This window comes from Musa acuminata, chromosome BXJ1-10, assembly GCF_036884655.1.
Source record: "Musa acuminata AAA Group cultivar baxijiao chromosome BXJ1-10, Cavendish_Baxijiao_AAA, whole genome shotgun sequence".
Lineage (NCBI taxonomy): Eukaryota > Viridiplantae > Streptophyta > Magnoliopsida > Zingiberales > Musaceae > Musa > Musa acuminata.
The window spans coordinates 14,878,452-14,898,343 of NC_088336.1; the positions used below are offsets into that span (position 1 = coordinate 14,878,452).

Sequence of the window (19,892 nt, forward strand, 5' to 3'; positions counted from 1 at the left end):
TATAGAATTAATTTGAATTTTAAGTTTACAAGACATTAGTGACCCTACAATCAAATGTTGGATTCAAACATAATTTCAATAATGAAATATCTTCTATATTGTGACATAGACGATTTGAATATATCTCCAAGGAAAAAATTAAAAAATTAGTGAAGGATAATATTCTAGAAGATTTAGACTTCATTGATTTAGATGTTTATATAGATTACATTAAGGAAAAGCGGACTAAGTATATAAAGAATAAATGTCATGAAAAGTAAAGAACTCATTGAGATTATTCATACTAATATCTGTAGACCAATTCTTATTTTCTGTTTCCGTGGAGAAAGGTATTTCATCACATTTATAGATGACCTATCCAGATATAACTATGTATATCTAATACATGAAAAGTCTTAAGACGTCAACACTCCTGAAGTGTATCTAAATGAGGTCAAGAGATAATTAGATAGAAAAGTTAAAATTATTAAATCTGATAGGGTAGTGAATTTTATGATAAATATGATAAATCCGATCAGAAAGTTGGTCCTTTTACTAGATTAATAGAAAAATAAGATATTTGTGCTCAGTATATCTTACCAAGTGTGTCACAGCAAAATAACATTGTTGAAAGCCAAAATCATATTCTTATGGATATGATTAGGAGTATAATGAGCTATTCTTCTATACTTGAGTTAATGTAGGGTGAAGCTCTTAGGATAATTATGTATATCTTGAACAAGGTTCTTAGTAAGTCAGTTCTATTAACTTCATTTGAGTTATGGACTTGTAAAAAATACAGTTTGAGACATCTACATATTTAGGGGTATCTTATAAAGAAAAGAGTCTTCAATTCATACGAAAAGAAATTAGATCTAAGAACTATCTTTTAATATTTTATTAATCATCTAGAAAAATCTAAGGGATACAGATTTTATTGCCCTAATCATAGTATGAGGATAATAAAATTTGGTAATACAAAATTCTTAAAAAATGATGAAATCAATGAGAGTGAAAAATCTAGAAGAATCAATTTTGACATCGAGGAGATATATGTTAATTATCCTTTATCATTATCTATTTGAGATATTATTATTCCTCAAATCATTGAGAGAATTGATGAGGGTAAACAACAAAAAAATATTGATGAACCATCACATGATATTAATGTCACCGCTAATGATCTAATAGAATAACCACAATCGACGGTTTGATAGATCTCAAAGAAAAAAGAGACATGACATCCTCTCATCCTCTCCATTGAGAGATTATAGTTTTTCTCTCATCCTCTCTTATTTCTAATATATCAATCATAGTGATCCTATGATTGATACGAAGAAAGAAGAAGTTGAATCTAGTTCTTTTTGTAGATCGACATCATTATAATTTTTGGATCTGAGGGCGGTATCCATATAGATTAGATAAAGGTCTTTCTAGATGATATCGAAAGATATATATCATAAATTTGATATATTATTATTTGATTTTAATCATGATATTAAAATTTTTCAATGTAACCGTAGCGGGTTTTTTTTAACGTAGCAAACATTCAATTAACAATCTTATGGCAGTATTGGGTTGTTCTGTGGTTTGAACAAGTGGGAATAGTCTGGATGGAATTACATTGGATGCGTTGTACAGCACAACTTATGAGTGGCAAGCAAAGGACATCGATTGACATCTTACCCATTCCTCCGTCTGTCACAAGTGGACTGCTCATTTCCTTTATTATTATTATTTTTTATGAGGACAAACCGATGGTACTGTCTTCAGTAGTGGATGGACAAATGCATTGGTATATTTCATGGACTATCTGGAGTTCAGCACTCGAAAACTAGCAATTATACATTTGAGGCCATCGAATCGGTGTTCTGCTTCGGTCTTGGATACATATGAACCTATCTGGTTCTCTTTTAGACAGCTTTAGGGATCATTGTTAAACATGAAACCACAGCACAACGAAGGCTGCGATCGTATATAATATTGAGGAGAGATATATGACAATATATATTTTTCCTTGTTCATCTTTATTTTCATGTGGCATACATAATATGATACTTTCATCTTTATTGTCGATCTCATAACAGTTTTGTCGGCTGCCATGCCATTTCTTGTAGTCGTCAGTCGATGTCTAAGCTGACCAAAATGCTGGCAAGTGTTCGCAGGTTGAATTTGGAGGATACTGGTTTACATCAGCAGGTAATGTGATCAAGAAAGAAAAGCTTTTCATTAACATCGGAGAAGGTAAACCTTTTCCTAAGTGATATATTATGATCCTTGATAGTGTTATTTGATGTATTATCATTTTGATTCAAGCTTATCACAACATAGATTTTCCTGTTTTGAGGTAGCTGATACAACCACTAGGAATAATAGAGGGGCGAAAGAACGTAGAGAGAACCGCACCTTCTTATCAGCACTTTTCAGCCGCCCTATCGCCATCCACTTCGTTCACAGTCCTGCAGTAGCTTTCTATAGTGATCTAAGATGCCCATCATCTTCTTCCCATGAGGATTAGTGGAATGGAGAAAGCTGCAATGGTTCCAAAGGATTGATAGCAATGATTCATGCATGATCCAAACTACATAATGACAACCATGTTTTATGTCATATGAAGCTACTATATTACTGCCATCCATCATCCAGAAGCAAGAGGATCGAACGCTTCATTTATGGATATCTGTTGTGTCTCCCGATAGATATACCCTCACTTGGTGTACCTAAGAGAAAAGAAGCAAGCCCGTGGCATATCCTTTTACACGCACCACTTATGACATCGAGCCCCCCACCTACATTGTTCATACCATCCTCCTTCAATGGATCCACAACTATCTTCGAACGTCATGCATGAACAGGCTTCGAGAACAAGGCTCCCCGTTGTTCTTCTGGTACTCAGAAACCAAATGACACGCCATCGAGCTCTTCGTCTTCCGTCTTCCACAGCGAACCAGAGCAGCATTCCCACACAGGAGTGGCGGAAGTCAAAGGGGTGCATGCATAACCGCCGGCTTCATCCCTGCGATCCCCAGAGCTTAGTGCAATCTCATCCCACACCTCATCCACGGAGTCAGCATTACCACCGTCACCGTTTCCATTAAGTTGACTCTCCGCAGCGACCTCTGATCGGGTGGGGAGATCATCAGCAGGCGGTGCGGAAGACGTCGCCGAAGGTGAGCAGTTTCTCTTCTCTTCCTGTGCTCTTTTTCTCATATGAGTCCTCCAGTAATTCTTGATCTCGTTATCAGTGCGGCCGGGGAGCTTCCGTGCGATCCGAGACCACCTGAGAACCTCCATCAAAATAAATCCACATGGAAGAGGCTACAAAATGACGTTTAGCTCTAGTATTCAAGCAGAAACCTATTGCCCCAGCGAGAATGGAGCTCGAGAACGAGGTGCTCTTCTTGGGTGGTCATGCGGCCGCGCTTGAGACTGGGGTGGAGGTAATTAACCCATCTCATCCTGCAGCTCTTTCCTGTTCTATTCAGACCTGCCACAACATCAAGAGACACAGTAAATGAATTGTCACCACTCTCCAATCCATCACCTAACGAATGGTCACCAACCTGAGGCTTGGGCTATGAAATCCCAACGTCGTTCGCCGAGCAAGGCCACAAAGCAAGCCAGTTGCAGGTCCTCCTGCTCCGTCCACGGTCCTCTTCGCAACTCTTCTTTCACCATCACCATTCTCGTCCTTTATGCTTGTCCAATTCCTTCGGGGTGCTATTTATAAGCTATCCCAATCTAAGCTTAAGCACTCATGGTGTTCTTCGGCATCACTATCAACACCATCTCTTGAGATGAACTCGAGCTTACCGTAAATAAGACCCACAGGAGCTTTTCCACCATTAGATATCAGAATTCAAGGAGCCGAGTGAAGGTAAGATATGGTGGACCTGACCCATTTCTATCACTCTCCTTTATGTAGGTGATGCATGCACACAACGCGTTTGTCATCGCGAAGGCTATCGATGCGATGTTGACTTGGTAGCCTAAAATGGTACGGCCTCAAACAGGTCCCTCGTGAACGGAGCACATCACACTTTGTAAACATGGAGACACTGCGCTTCTTATCTCCATCCCTCCATTTTAGCCTTCTTGCTTTTAGTTGCCGATGTGATCGATGGCTTTGAGGAAACACCAGCACAAGGAAGGTCTTGCCCACTTGTTATGGGCGTGGCAGGGTTGCACTTTGTCTTCTTGGTCAGTGGATGGATAATATCTAGTTTCCAGGGCCACCATCATCAAGTGCTGCTTTGGATCCATGGCAATATCCTGCAGATAGACACAAGAAAGGATAGAGATACTGAGTGGTTCTGTTGGACTCCACAACTAGTGGGTAGAATAGCTTGTTGCCCTTTTCCCAGATCTGGTGCGGCTTCAGTATCCGTAAGGGATCGGGTGGCATTGCAGTGCCAGGACACGAGAGCTCTCCTTCATGTCTTGATAAGACCAACGGGGCATTTCCTCCTCCTCTCTCTGTGTGGTTGGGCTGGACTTTTGTGCATGATTGGCCCAAGATTGGTGCTGCCACACTGGGCTTAATTTCTGTTTGATGAAATGTCCGCTTACAGCTGTTTGATGAAATGTCTATTTTTTTCTTTTCTTTGCGTCTTTTCACCTGCTCCTGTCTCTTCTTTTTCTTCTTGCCCCATCGCTTTGGCTTTTGAGATGATCCTACGGGAGCCAAAAGCGATACATTTTTGGTGACGTGAAGCCTCTGGTGGTAACTCAAACAACAACAAACAACCCACCAAAATCACATCGTCAAGTCGAACCTTTTCTTCTTTTAGTCATTGAGAACGTAAGGCAGAATGGTGTAGGCAATGCAGCCGAACTGTGCTTGCATATTTTTCCTCAATTGGACCAGTTGCAGGAGTCAAGTCGTCGGACCACATTGGCAGAAGAGTCCAAGATAGAGCTGGAGTTTCTTCGGAAGCCGACGTCGTTTGAAAGAGAGGAGCCACCAGTTTTGTCGATGTTGATTTCGATTCTTCTCTGTTCATCAAGAAAGATAGTTGTAGTTGCCTATGTGGTCCTCGTCACTCACCACCTGCACCATTATTGTTGCAAGATGATTAAGGCACTCCTCTCTATCTTCCTCAACCTTGTACGTGCATGTCTCGAGCTACCACCTTATGAAGCATTTATGCAAACACCTCGTCGGCATTCTGGGCTGCCAGAAGGCGAGCCTATCAGTGCTCAAGAGGCTCATATGCCGCCGAACACGAAATAGGAAGCAGGGCGAGTCGTCATCTGACACACACGCACGCACATGAGCCAACAAGAATCCAACAAAAGTCAAAATAAGATGCGTCAACTTACGCTGGCTGATGGATTATTTCTACAGTCATCATGTAAGGCTTTGCGTGAGGAGCGCATGGAGTGGTTTGGCTTTGGCCCAAAGGCTCCGGACTCAACCAAGACTCCACATGTGGTGGCTGCACCGGCACCGCCCAGAGACAACAAATCCTCATTAGATGCCGCTTCGCTGCTCTCGATCCGTTCGACACCCCACTCATCACCCATGGAAGCTTTGTCTTGTGCATGCCATGGAGACAGCAGCAGCAGCAGCAGCAGCAGCGCCACCACGACTCCCCAACTGCAGCATTCTCGCTCCTGCTAACCTTCTTCTCTTCCCCTGTCGCTATGACTAGCCTTGCATGCCTGCCTCGGTCACCCTCCGACACCGTCCACATCTTGTCCCCACCGATCTCCTTTATAAACCTCCTCTCCTCTGGAGATTGAGAACCTGCCTGTCTCCGTGTCTTCTTCCTTCTAATTCAATCGCTTTGGAGTTCGCTGATCTTTTCTAGACCCTGTCGGCTGACCGCTTGAATCGAGTTCTCGTTGGTGGAGGCGTGAACATGGGGCCTGTTCGAGGGTTCAGGAGGAGGAAGAGGGCCGCGAAGGACGCGGCGGCCGCAGGGCAGGAAGGTGGAGACTGGTGGGTTGACTTCTCGAGAAGGATTACGGGTTCCTCTCTTTCTCCCCTCTTCTTCATCTTTATGCTCACTTCTATTTCATGGAATCAGTGGGTTTAGTGGGAGTATGATCACAATCGATGGCAGTCATGTCTTGTTAGATTGGGTTTCTTGTGTGCTTTTTGGTAATGGCATTTGGGCCTTAATTAGAATCTCGATTCTCTTATAATCATCACTTATGCATCGATATCATCTTGGTTAGAATTAATACAGGTTATCATCTAGTATGCAAAGCTTGATTGGGGATGTTGGATGTTCACCAGATTGTACTTTTATTTCTCAGTGATGTCGACGACCCTTAAGATAAATCATGCATCAAAGCATTCCATGTTGTAATTGGTTGAAGCACATCGATAGTGGTTTCATCTCTTTACTTCGCTTCTCTTAATGATGTTTGGTGCAATCAAATAGGGGATGCCCTTATAGTGTTGTTATTCATGCTTTAATTTCCAGAGATCTTAATGTAGTAAATGATAATGCTCGAAATGACATCTCAAATCTTAGAGGTGAATGTTCATTGTTAACTGATAAAAAAACTGGGAATATCTTAATTTGTTATTTGCGTTGCTACAAAATATAAATTGGATTGTAATGTTTTGAACTTTGTCACTGTCACTCAATTTTACAGATCTGTGGATCATGAAGAATTTGGTTTGGAGTTACTTATATTTATGGACTTGGAGAAATTTGGTCTAAAGTTCAAGAACGAGTAGTGTACAGCAAAAAAGAAGAAGAAGAAGAAAAATTGTGAATGATCTCTTTTGATAACTTACAATCATGCCACATTATATCAAGAAAAACTAAACCTAGAAGTATAACAATGAAAACAATGTGTTTGGGTCTCAATAAATTCACCAAGAAAGTCCTTGAATAGACAGTTGACAATGGCTTGCAAACACTGGTACCTCGAGGTCACAAACTGGATGCTACGGTCAGAGTATCATGGAGTGTTTATTGTGTGTTGTGCTGTCAACAAGCATCAAGGGGTGGCATTCCTCTAAGTTCCTGAAACATGAAGTTTACAATTAGCAATGGTCGTTACTGAAATCGTAGGTCCTCAAATATAGCAGGAAGATTATTTGAATTAACCTATCGGGCTGTCTGTTTAATAATTAATACTTCAAGGTTTTATGTCATACCACATGGTCTTTTCTGTATCGCCGCACACTTTTCATTTCTTTTCAATGCCAACATCACACTCGAATGCAAGAAAATACATAATATTTTCATATTATCAATTTTTTTGTATAAACTTCTAAACATTGAGATAGTACCAGTAACTAAACTCTGACTTCCTTTAGTGATCAATAATTGCATCCTAGTTAGACTGATGAGCACCAAACAAAGACTTTGGCAGTGGATTCTTGATTAAGCAAAATGATGGTAATTTAGTTGATGCATCCATCCGGACATCAATGCATTCTTAACAACAGTCTGATTGAGATGAAGTTCGGGCAGCTTATTTAAGCCTTGTTTCTGAAAAAAATGAAAAAAATACTAATGGAGAACAGTTACCGTAAAAGCTCTGTTGGTTTTTGGTGGATTTTTTATTGTACTCCTTTGTGGAGTTTGTGTTGCATATTAATGGTCCTCTTTCTCTTATAAGTGGAGAGTAAATGGAAAATGAATTCTTAAAGAATGTTTCATGATGCTATAAAAGGTATTGGTATTATCATAGCGACTAGCAACCTAAAATTTTTCTTATGGAAAGGTGATGCCACCCAAACCATGCTCCTCATCCATGAAGCATTTAGAGCCTAAAAGGATTTCATGAAGGTGGTTGGTGAGAATTGAGTTTTTTACTTTTTTTCAATGTCATATCTTTGTCTATATTTGATGTGTTTAACCTGGTCTGTCTAGGATGAACTAAAATATAGTGAAGAGTCGACATACTGAGTGTTCACATTTGCCAAGGGTTGTCTTTCCAATAGAAGTAATCTCTATGGTGACCTGTAGAAGCAGACTAAACCTGTAGATAATCATGGAAAGATGAAATTTTTCAGCAACATATGCTGTTGTTGAAGTAGGAAATTAAACACGCCAGCTTATCGGTGAGAAACATCCATGCGATAAGCAAGATATACATTGAATAATTTAGTTCCACAGGAGACCAATTAGTAAACAGTTGAATGATCTCACATTTTTTTCGATCTAGACATGGCTTTTTTCTCCAATTTGCCTAAAATGCTGCATATTTTGTTTTGTTGGAAGATTGCTCAACTGTATTTTCTTGATTCCCTTTTTCTGTCTTTGGGGTAAGGTTGTTTATTTGTCATAAACATTTTAATTGGTAGTTGGTAGTTGACTGATAGCCATATGATCCAGTTGGTTGTTTTCGAAGGTCGTAGGCAGTGAGTCTTGTAGGTGAACTCTAAATATTCCCTGTGCAGTATCATTGTACAGCTTCATTAAGGAAATAATTAGTTTTTACTTACCAGAAATAATTCTCATTGTTATGTTCCAGTGATTACTTACTACTCTATATTAGATTCCTCAGACACTGTATATGGCAGTGTCACTTATCTGAAAGTTTCAAGCGAATGAAATTTTTTATATTACAAGCATCCAAAATTTGTCTGATTTCATAAGTACAAGTAGCAAGCATTCTATATTTTTCTTGTTTTATATGTTTCCCTTCCCAGTGAACAGAACCTCCTGTTAATGCATCTGCATATCCCATAGTAATCACAAATCTTGATCACTGGAAACTAGGGTCAAATTCATAATTTTTTTGGTTTTCAAGCTATTATCTGCACATACAACTCTACAGTTTACTTTTAGAACAGATTGCTAAAGAATAAAAGTTTTAAGAACTGTACTGCAATAAGGAAAATAATAAAGAGTCAATGTCCTACTCGTAAGAGTCTTTATCATTAAACTTACTTCCATCTAGAAATTTGCGATTTACCATTTGCATGCTTGTCTTGCTCATCCTAAAGGGGGAATGTGTCAGATCCTGCAGAAGGTACACATTGCTACTTATGCAACTCTGAAGAGGCAATGTTCCTAGAAATAAATGACCAAATTATTCAGATTAGCTTTCAACGATAGATTTTAACATAGATGGGAGTGTCCGTTGCAGAACTTCTGCAGTAGCAAGTAAGATCTATATATTTATTCATATTTCAGATTCAACATATGGGATTAAACTGAAGTAGAGCTTCTGTGTTTCTTCAATTGCACTACAGAACTACTCAGTCCATAAGATTTACTGAACACATGATCCAATTGACATGCTCCAATAAACCAGGCAATCAGACAATTGGGAGTCCTGACCGTTTGTGTGTGTATGTGTGTGTGTGTGTGTATATATATATATATATATATCGTCACTGTGAAAAAAGGATAAGTATCCTCATTTATGTTCCTTATTGTTGATACTCCGCTCACTCTAATAAAAATGCCTTTAAACTTTAGTTGTCAAAGGATATAAAATTCAGGTTTATATTTCTATACAACACATGAATATTTCAGTTGATCGAAAGTTTTGGTATGAGAAATACAAGGAAATAGTTAAATATAATTTGCTAAAGGTCATTTTTTGTCTAAATCTTGTTCTTGGTCTTCATATATCATCCCCATTTCATGATAATGTTCCTTTCCAATGCAATGCATGGACATGTCTGTTGTGATGAATTTATAAGAAGCAGCTTTAGTATTATATAATTCTCATGTGAAAATCATGAAACATTCTTCATGTGTGCTTCCATTCTTGGTGCTCTCAGGACACTTGTCTTTACCTGAAGAACCGAGAAAGTTTGAGTCAGTTTTCAAGATATCAAGGACGACATTCAACTACATATGTGCATTGGTCAGGGATGACATGATGTCAAAAACTTCACATTTAGCTTTTGCGGATGGCAAAATCCTATCTGTAGAAGATCAAGTTGCTGTTGCTCTGAGAAGATTAAGCTCCGGTGAGTCACTCTTGAATATTGGAGTATCATTCGGGGTGAACCAGTCAACTGTCTCCCAGGTGACCTGGCGCTTTGTGGAAGCTATGGAAGAGAGGGGCATCCACCATCTCAAATGGCCGACCACTCAAGAAATGGAAGATATTAAGTGCAAGTTCGAAAAGATCCGAGGGTTTCCAAATTGTTGTGGTGTCATTGGGACTACCCATATTATGATGTGCCTATCGTCAGCAGACACTTCTAATGTTATATGGGTTGATCATGAGAAGAAACACAGCATGTTGTTGCAGGCTATTGTTGACCATCAGATGAGGTTCCGAGATGTAGCCACTGGGTGGCCTGGGAGCATGAATGAGTTATCGGTGTTATGCAGCTCAGGCTTCTTTAAAATGTGCGAAAAGGGTACAAGGCTGGATGGAGAAGAAATGGAGCTGCCTGAAGGTTTTCAAGTGAGAGAATACATAATTGGAGACTCGGGTTTCCCTCTTCTTCCATGGCTTCTCACTCCCTACCAAGGGAAGGATCTTTCAGATGCCAAAACCGAGTTCAATAAAAGGCTTTCTGCAACCGTGGCGGTGGCACAGAGTGCATTGGCAAAGCTGAAAGATATGTGGAAGATCATTGGTGGGGAGATGTGGAGACCCGATAAGCACAGACTGCCAAGAATAATCCTTGTCTGCTGCTTGCTGCACAACATAGTAATAGACTTGGAAGATGAGGTGAGAGATGATGCGCTGTCATCCCACGAGCACGACACGAGTTACAAGCAGCAACTCTGCAACATTGCAGACAATAATGGAGTCATGCTTCGCGATAAGTTGTCCGCATATCTGTCTGGCAGATTGCCACCTTGAAATGAACATTGAACTTCTTCCTTCCTCAATGATTCTATCATTGGATTTGATGGCTAATTGTGTGTTTGCATTGGCTCCCACTTCCAACTGAAACTTGTGGGATGAGCTAGAGTTGCATTCCCGATTTGTAGAGCAACTAGAAGCAGACTGACCTTGATGTTGTAAAAGAGAATGCTGAAAACAAGATCAATTGACAATTGGCAGGGCAGGTCAGTTTTAGCACCATTGCTTGGCAAATCCTGATCTAGTGATACTGTGATACAAAAGGATCAAAAGGTTTGTGGAACCCAAATTTATTGCTTGTTTATGGATTACTTGCAATTTCTGACAGAAGATTTTAAGTTGGAATAAACACTTCCATAAAAAATACTGTGGGTCTAATACTCTTGATTACATTCCTAAACTTTCTGTGGTAGATTCAACTTTTTCTCTGGCAAACCCTTATCTTTCACTTTTGACTTGATTGATGCCGAATGTGAGTAATTTGTTCATACAATTTTGATCGCTTCTTCTGATTCAATGTTTTTTTTTTTTCTGGCTGGTCTCATCAATGTTGAGTGCAAGAACAAAATTAGCCCAAAAAAGACAAAAAGAAAGAGCAAAGAAAAGAAACTGCAAGCTCTCAAGAAATCTATTCATGCAAAAGAATTCTGCAGAAGCAAGATTTTGGGAGATGCTTTATGTCCATACTTCCATCTTCGCATTCAAATGTCCTGATAAGCATATTCTTTATCAGACAAGTCTTTAACTCCACACTACCTGTCCTTTCCATAATTCTTTATTAGGGTTTCGACAAGTCAACTTGTTCAGTTGCTTTGCTGAGATTGCTATCAAGATTGAGCTACTCTTCCTGCAAGATCAGTTTGTCTTTTGTTCCATGGTGTTTGGTGCTGTCTTTTTCATGTAATGCATAAGACAACCTCACTGAGTTGGGTAAGCATTTGCAGGTGTTTAGTTTTAACTCTTCTGCTGAACTCTGCCCATAGTCTGATAGCAACTGAAACCAAAAACAAATCAATATGCAAGTCCAGTAGTGGTGTAGAAAATACTCCTATCATCAATTTTATTTGTTGGTCAACTCAAAGCAAACACTGAAACTTGAAGCAAACCACAAGAAATGATACTATAGTCGTTGTATACATGTGCAAGCAAAGCCTTGAATTTAGTGCTTTTGACTTCCCAAGTAGATCGATGTTGCCTTGATACATCAAGAACCATCTTTGATAACTATGCTTAGACATCTTGCAAATCTAACAGCCCACCAGTTTCTTGCTGACTTGCTGCGTCTTCTCCCTGCTTTCGTCCATAGATTCCTAAGTACACACATACGCTGCATGCCATATTAACTGCAAGCCAGAGAAGCTGTGTCTACTCCAGCTGTGCCATCTTCTAGAATCAACCTCCGATGTCCACATTCATGGCATCCCACAAAAGTCTTGTTGCTTCGTGGAGTAGCATATCCCAAACTGGAAATGGAAATAGCTGCACTTGATGTGCTAAACACTCAAGCAATTGGTGATTATTCACTGGCATTAGGATTTGTTTCTTTAAGACTGCGTTACGGAAGGCATGACGATAATATGCAGGGGGATGTATTAGATAATGGATCGTCAATCATACATCGAAGTCAACCCATCCAGAAATGGAAGAAGAAGAAGAAGAAGAAGCAGAAGCAGCAGCAGCATTGACTACGTCTTCCAGCTAAAAGTCAGAACCTGTGAGGCCATCGTTGTCATGTTTCTTTCTTGAAGAACAATAATAATAGCACCAATAATGTCGTCACGTTGCACGGATTGAGCCTAAGATATGAAACGTGAAGAACACACAGATGCTGATCTTTGAAGCCCACTGCTGTCTTTTTGGGCAGTTGGCACGAAACCATGACGAAGCTAAAGTAGTGATAACGTTTAATAAAGGTCGCCGCATTCTGCTGACACTTAGTCGGCATTCTAGAACAGATGGGAATTGACCAAATTGACAGGTGCTCAGTTCCATTCTCCACCACGAAAACTGTGTACTCGTCATGCTTCATCCAGAACAACTGACTGATGTGGAGTCACACGAAAGCATGTAGAAAAACCAGGCGATGGTGATGCTCTCCACACCTTATCAACAAAGCTTTTAGTGTGTCTTCTGATCCTCTACTACCCACCTGTTTGGCACTCATCAGTGAGTGCCTTGCGAGAAGGAATAATGGCAAGCACACAGCAACATCCCTGTGCAGGTCTGCTGCTGACTTGTTCTGATCACTACTGGGTTTTGTTGCAGAGGATAAGAACAGAACTTGGTTGGATCTGTGTCAGTCTCTAGAACAGGAAGACCAGACTAATTTTTCTAAGACGGAACAGCCAATCCCATCATCGTCATCTCTGGCTGCCATTTACGTGTCAAGAAGGTTACCCAAAGTCTAGCTTATCTAAGCAACCAAGAAACAGCTCGCTTCACGTACCTATCACCAATCAAACACCTATAAGTATCAGCCTCCGGTATCTCCTGATCTCATTCATTTGCTTCATTCCTTGCTCGGAAACAGCTTCCTACATGGATGTCTTCAAGGACACGAAGAGATATAGACTGGGAGGAGGAGGAGGAGGAGGAGAGCAGATCGATAGCGTCAACATGGCCAATGTGCTGATGCTTCTATCTCAAGGAGGAGGAGGAAGTGGTGGCGGGGCGGAAAAGAGAGATCACTCGGGGCGGGTGTTCGAGTGCAAGACATGCAACCGGCAGTTCCCATCCTTCCAAGCGCTGGGAGGCCACCGAGCGAGCCACAAGAAGCCGAGGCTGGGCGGCGACGGCCATGGCCAGGCGCAGGGCGGGGCTGCCAAGCCGAGGGTCCACGAGTGCTCCATCTGCGGGCTCGAGTTCGCCATCGGACAGGCCTTGGGTGGTCACATGAGGCGGCACAGGACCACGGCCGAAGGATTCGGGCATGGCCTCACGGAGAAGCCGCCGGGCGACCAAAGAGGGACGCTGTTGGACCTGAACCTACCGCCTTTGGAGACTGATCTTAAGCTTGGTTTAGGATTGGAGATCGTAGATAAGACTCCAATGGTGGGTTGTGGACATTGATCGATCAGGCTTGGTTCTTCTTTTTTGCTCTTCCTCTTCAATTTGCGACTTAGTTAGTATGCAACAAACACTTGGCACAAACTACGTTCACATTCTATTTATGTTAGGGCAGATTCTTGAGAGAGAGAGGACACAAGCACACGACTATGTACAGAATCACACCATGGTATTAATACATTTTGTTTTTTTTTTTGAGTTCTCTTCTCGTCGGAAATATTTCTTCACTCTTGTTTGCATGGATCCAATAATATTAATACCTGTGCTCTTCTCATCAAAGCCCAAAACCTAAAGGAACTCAGCAGACAACACATTACTAACGCGGTTAGTCAAAACCCAAGAAGGTTGTTTCTGCCTGGGAAGGATTCGTTCCTCCATGGCAATATTAATCTTCTCTTCCACTGCCTTCATCTCATTTATCCAGCAGTTTCCTTCGACGATATGGAGGCATCCACTGCCTTCATCTCATTTATCCTGCAGTTTCCTTCCACTAGACCCCTCAGGAGACATGGAGGCATCCTATCTGCGATCCATGAGATAGCACTACTAGTTATAGAGGTATGGCATAGTTTTTACCATTAAAAACATTTGTTCTTTCTGGCTGTCCATGACAACCGGAAGCTAGAAGGATGAAGGCTCTCAGAGTCCTCACCCCCATGTTCGTATATCAGTAAATCTTTATGATCTGTGGAAGGAAGGCCTCTTGAAGACAAAAATAATAATAATAACTTTAAGAAACTATAAATCTTTTCAGAGTCTCATCCGGAAAAGATTGTAAATTCTGAATTTTTTTTTAGAGTTTCATTGAGAAGAATATTTTAAAACTGGGAAACTTCACGTCATTGATGTTCTATATTGATTATTTGTCCTTGTTATTTATTTTTTGTTTGGTTTTCTATAAGATGTGTTTTCAAATATAAGACAAAAGGATTTTGGAGTATTGGATTTAAGACTCATATAAAATCATTCACAGAGGACAAAACACCTTATTTTCAAGAACACACTTTAAAGCAAATATATTTTAGTTCAAAGATTATCATGTATTTTTTTTCCTTTGAGAAAAAGATATTTTATGATCTTTGTTATTTCCTTTGAGGATTATTCTTGTTTTCTTTGGATCTTGTACTCCACTATGGTCTCTGTCTTCTACTGTGACTTGTTTTTTGCAGCCTCAAGTCTTATATCTACAATAAATAAATAATAAGTTCTCTTCGTCTTGTATTTAATAAAATTAGTGAATAAATAACAACAATGTTTCCCCGCAAGTAAAGGGAACACAAAGTAGTCGATTACATGTGGTGTTCATTCAAAAGGGCATAATGACGAAGAGGCACACTTTCTATTTACCCAAATGTGGATTATATACAAAGATCAACTTAAAACCAATTTTGATGGAAACAAATTTGATCTCCATGTGGTAGCAAAAGTCAACTCAATCACCACTATGCAACTGTCTTAAGAAAATGTCCATATGGTCAACCGACTAGAAAAACGACAATCAATCAACTGTATTCAACTGTCCATGTAGTTTACCAATATATGATGGAGCAACACTTTGGATGGAAAGAAATGAAAGGAAATGTATCTACATCCAAAAATAATGATGATAGTAAATGAATCACAACACAACATCTAAAGCAACAACCGAATAACATTTAGAAATCTCCATTATAGCAAGCAATATATATATATATATATATATATATATATATATATATATATATATATATATATATATATATATATATATATATATATAATATATCTAAACCATGAGAGATCCAATATATACATAAAGGATGACAAAATCTGGCACGCTGATGTGACAGAAAGATGGTAAAGCATTCAATCCAACACTGATTTCAAAAAGACAATAGAATAGGAATCGCAAGTTCGCAATCCCAAAGCGAGAAAGAATTGTCGGATTAGTTCACCCGTCTAAGACCCAATGTCAGCGAAAATTATAAGGATTAAAATCACAAGCACGCGCCGTGTCTCCATTATAATCATAGCATCACTACCTATGACAAGCAAATTAGTTACGACTACTACACCCAAACCATCCCACACAACCCCCATCATTCTCTCAAGATCCACAGCATGCTGATCTTGATGCTGCAGTACCCTCAGCAGCTGCCTGATCTGGTTTGTTAATCTTGATTGTCCGATCCTGCAGCCAAACAACTAATTAAGCTCTATGATGAGGGTACTCACTCTGCTATTTTAACATCAAAAGAAAATCTTTCTACCTCAGGTTTGTTATCGGTTTCTGCAAGTCTTTGCTTTATATCTCTAGCTATCGAAAAGAAGACCTGTTCCACATTTAGATTTGTCTTTGCACTCTGCAGCATTAGAACAAAGTTATTATAAAGTATGAATTACCATGAAATTATAAAAGTAAAAAGATACCCAACACTTTAATACTTACAGTTTCAAAGAACTTAATTCCATACTCATCAGCAAGTGCTTGTCCCTTTGCAGTTGGCACAGCCTGTATTATCACAGTTTAAACACCATGTTAGCAGAAGAGAAAAGACAAACCGAGGGAAAAAAGTAAAGCAACCAGCTAAAATGGACAATGGGAACATACTCTTTTGCTCTCATCCATGTCAGCCTTGTTGCCCACAAGAATCTTGTTGACATTATCAGATGCATGTTGTTCGATGTTGCGAATCCAATTCCTTATGTCTGTATGTCATAAAAACCGTGCACCATGGAACTCACAAGGCAAAAATGTAAACACTAAGCTATAAAAACAAAAAGTGTAAAAAGTGATTACTGTTAAAAGATGACTCATCAGTGACATCATAAACAAGCAAGATACCCATGGCACCTCGATAGTAAGCTGCAACAAAAGAAAATAGGATTTGTTAGACCAGCAAAGCTTCTGGAAAAGCCAACCTATATCAAGATTCACCCTGTAAAAATACCAATTGCATAAAGAGGAAAAAAGAAACTACCAGTTGTTATAGTTCGAAAGCGCTCCTGACCAGCCGTATCCCAAATTTGCAGTTTAATCCGCTTGCCATCTAGCTCAATTGTCCTTATCTTAAAATCAATACTGTGTAAAGACAAGGATATTGCAATCAGAACTACAAAGTTGTGGATATTGGGCAATAACAACAGGATGAGAAGTTCAAAAGGAGAGAAAAAGGTAACTGTCGGTGCTTGAAACATAACTCACCCGATGGTAGTAATGAAGCTTGTAGTGAAGGAACCATCAGAAAACCGCAAAAGGAGGCAACTCTTACCGACACCTATAGAAGAATGTTGATACCAAAGCATGGAAACCTCGTAAACATCAGAAAAAATCAAACATAATTTTCTTTATATTTCTCAGCGCCATTCATAAAAGTTCTTGTAAAAGGAAGAGATATTTTGAAAATCTTATCATATTAGAAGTGCCAATCGCTACAACTCTAAGCTTATATGCCGAGAGAAGTCTTTGTTGTCCACTTGAACCCAAACATATATCTTCAGTTGCATAAACAAATGACCCGAGCTTCCTATCTGCAGGCACTTATCCAGGCACAGCTTTAATGGTGATATAGCATTAGTGCCTGCCATTAAACAACCAGATGGACAAGCAAGAAGCTAATGTTCATGTTGGTTTTGGTTAACATCAGACAAGTACAATTGATCCCTAAAAAATTACAACATAACTTACTAAATTTAAGGCTCATCGAATCCATTACCTCTCTCAACACCAACAATGTGTATTAACTAAATTCACCACAAGGACACATTTTAAGTCTCCGTTGGGCATACCGAAACTTCCAGAAACAATTATACCTCATTGCAATCATGATAAGTATTATTCCTAATTCTTCGTAGGAGTAAGCATTTCTAGCTCCATCTTTGTAAATTTACACATGCATCACATCTTCTTAACTCTGCAATCTTAATTTTTTAAATAAATTATTTCCAAAATATCCAACATTCTGGACTATGCAGCTTTATAACTGCCTGATAGAATTTTCCTTTAAATTAATAAGTACTCAAATATCACAAAATACTTTAGAATACAATCTCCCCTTTAACCATCATATTTTAACTACAGAAGCAATACCTTTATCAATCGTCTCTCTATGTTGAAAAAAATAGATCCAACTATGTTCAAAGCATCTACTTAAGGAGGCTTCAAAATTTCGCTGCTTAAATTGTATAAATTTTACATATTTCTCCTAGTTCCATCCCTTAGAGGCATATAAAATTTTGCATGGCAAGCAGCATACTTAATAACATAACATAGTGTTTAGAGCAGATTCCATGCATTTCACAAGTATATAATCTTTTAAACAAGAGAAAGATTGTAACAACAGAGACCATGGTTAACTCTCATCTTTAACCCATTACACAATGTCTTTAAAAAATTTACCATTTTGGATCCAAATTTACTCTCTTTAAGTAATTAAAATGAAGGATACAGCAGTACTATAAAGTATCTGTCAAGTCTCATCAATCAGCATATGGCTTATAAAAGGTTCCAGACACAGCCCCCCATACATCGTTTATGAGCACCCAAATTTCCATCATTACCCCATGCATCTTTCATGAGCACCCAAGTCTCAATCATTCAAGGTCCTAGTACCGTACCAACATATTGAGCATATCCTTACCAACCAAGAAATGAAAAGATTATCATGGCTCCAACGAAAAGTTATCTGTAATCTAGTGGATCAGAGAACTCATCGAATTCCAAGCTTAGGAGCACAAAAAACATAACATCCATGGTTACAAGGTACCAGAGATGAGAAACTACTCCAGGTGTGTTGACATAACCTTTCAGTATGCTCGATAACATACAAGTCACATGCAAATATAGATAGATCAACTTAATCCCCTTTCCTGTCAGCTTAACCTGGATCACATAAAAGAGTGTGCCAGCTAGACAATGATCATGATGACAAAGCATCCTTCCAGAGAAAGAAAAGGCAAAAAAAGAGATTTTTTTCCTAAAGAAATAACAAGATAAAAGTGAACACATTGGAACGCTGGATGAAGCATCAAATGGTTGGTTTCGGATGTCATGCCACAAGAAACCCAGTGCCCCGTCCAAAAGTATAAGATCTAACTAGATCTAGCACCCCTATTGTGCGCAACACAGCCAAACGGGATCCCCAGGTAAAAGAAATGTTTGTCTCAAACAGATATCAATCTGTAAACCACTCTTAGATCTTCCAAAATCCACGATTTCATGCCGATCCATCCCAGCCATACCGGAACACCAATCCAACATTCCACAAATCAAAATTGCGATAAAGGAATCACATCAAAACGGGGAAAGCAAAAAAAGGCCCAAAATCTCATCACCACATGCGTCGGAATGAGAGATGGAGAGAACCCTACCGCTGTCGCCGATCAGGAGAAGCTTGATGAGGTAATCGTAATCAGCCCGTGCCCTAGCAGGTGGAGCAGCCATTGCGATCTTGATTCCTTAATCCTACGCCACGGCCAAGGATCCCCTCCCTCCCTTCCTCCCTGAGTAAATGGATCAAAATGCAACCGATCAAGACAAATAGAGATCCACGAAACCAAATGGGAAGCAAAGATAGGAAAAGAGAAAACGAGAGGGCAGAAAGAGGAGAAGAGCTCACGAGGTTCCTCGATTGGAAGAGGAAGAAGAAGGCTCTGAGGTCTCACGAGATGGAGAGATCGAAAAGGGTAGATTTGGAGGCGAAGAGGGATCTCTCTCTGTGGCCGTGGGTTCGGCCGTCGAGATCGGAGAGAGAGGAGGAAATAGTAGCGAGTGACCAACACACCACGTTATTTATCTTTTTCGTTTTTCTTTCTCGGAGAAACGTGGGGCCCCAACGACCATACCCACGACCGTGTCCAAACACATAGAAGGTGCGGCAGCGCGTACGCTGAAACGGGTACGGGAATATTTTCAATTATTCGTTAGAATTGCGCATGGCAAAGGATTTATAATGTCATATTGGTAGGATAAATATCGGGTCGGATTCGGATCTTGAGGATCCAAAACGATGATACATATTATATTATAAATATCGAATGGTTGGAACGGGCTCTTCTTTATCGGATGCTTTCCCTGTTGGATTTTGGTCATTCCGGATCCTATCACCGAAGGGAGA

At 39.7% G+C, this 19,892-nt stretch overlaps 4 protein-coding genes across 7 annotated transcripts; 2 read left to right on the plus strand and 2 right to left on the minus strand.

Moving 5' to 3' along the window:
• Positions 1-2,743: 2,743 nt before the first annotated feature.
• On the minus strand, positions 2,744-3,663 carry LOC135595112 (myb-related protein MYBAS2-like). The gene is made up of 3 exons (XM_065085631.1): positions 3,543-3,663; positions 3,337-3,466; positions 2,744-3,259 (listed from the first exon to the last, which is right to left on the minus strand). The coding sequence occupies exons 1-3, from the start codon at positions 3,661-3,663 to the stop codon at positions 2,872-2,874; spliced, it is 639 nt and encodes a 212-aa protein (XP_064941703.1). The 3' UTR covers positions 2,744-2,871.
• A 1,701-nt stretch (positions 3,664-5,364) lies between these two features.
• LOC135595204 (protein ALP1-like) lies at positions 5,365-10,947 on the plus strand. Of its 2 annotated transcripts, none has more exons than XM_065085818.1 (2): positions 5,365-5,952; positions 9,686-10,947. In XM_065085818.1, the coding sequence occupies exons 1-2, from the start codon at positions 5,844-5,846 to the stop codon at positions 10,726-10,728; spliced, it is 1,152 nt and encodes a 383-aa protein (XP_064941890.1). In that variant the 5' UTR covers positions 5,365-5,843; the 3' UTR covers positions 10,729-10,947. The 2 variants fall into 2 exon arrangements, with proteins under 2 accessions (XP_064941890.1, XP_064941891.1); XM_065085819.1 differs by having other exon boundaries at positions 5,784-5,923.
• Positions 10,948-13,231: 2,284 nt separating this feature from the next.
• On the plus strand, positions 13,232-13,995 carry LOC135595205 (zinc finger protein ZAT12-like). Its single transcript, XM_065085820.1, has one exon. It carries the CDS (start codon positions 13,270-13,272, stop codon positions 13,798-13,800), a length of 531 nt encoding a protein of 176 aa, XP_064941892.1. The 5' UTR covers positions 13,232-13,269; the 3' UTR covers positions 13,801-13,995.
• A 1,625-nt stretch (positions 13,996-15,620) lies between these two features.
• On the minus strand, positions 15,621-19,552 carry LOC103999909 (ras-related protein RABE1c). Of its 3 annotated transcripts, XM_065085821.1 has the most exons (10): positions 19,395-19,552; positions 19,147-19,278; positions 17,189-17,307; positions 16,982-17,091; positions 16,758-16,858; positions 16,577-16,642; positions 16,388-16,485; positions 16,226-16,288; positions 16,047-16,139; positions 15,621-15,967 (listed from the first exon to the last, which is right to left on the minus strand). In XM_065085821.1, exons 2-10 carry the CDS (start codon positions 19,217-19,219, stop codon positions 15,884-15,886), a joined length of 807 nt encoding a protein of 268 aa, XP_064941893.1. In that variant the 5' UTR covers positions 19,220-19,278; positions 19,395-19,552; the 3' UTR covers positions 15,621-15,883. The 3 variants fall into 3 exon arrangements, with proteins under 3 accessions (XP_064941893.1, XP_009420086.1, XP_018675569.1); XM_009421811.3 differs by lacking the exon at positions 17,189-17,307 and having other exon boundaries at positions 16,982-17,054; XM_018820024.2 differs by lacking the exon at positions 19,395-19,552 and having other exon boundaries at positions 17,189-17,357.
• Positions 19,553-19,892: the final 340 nt, after the last annotated feature.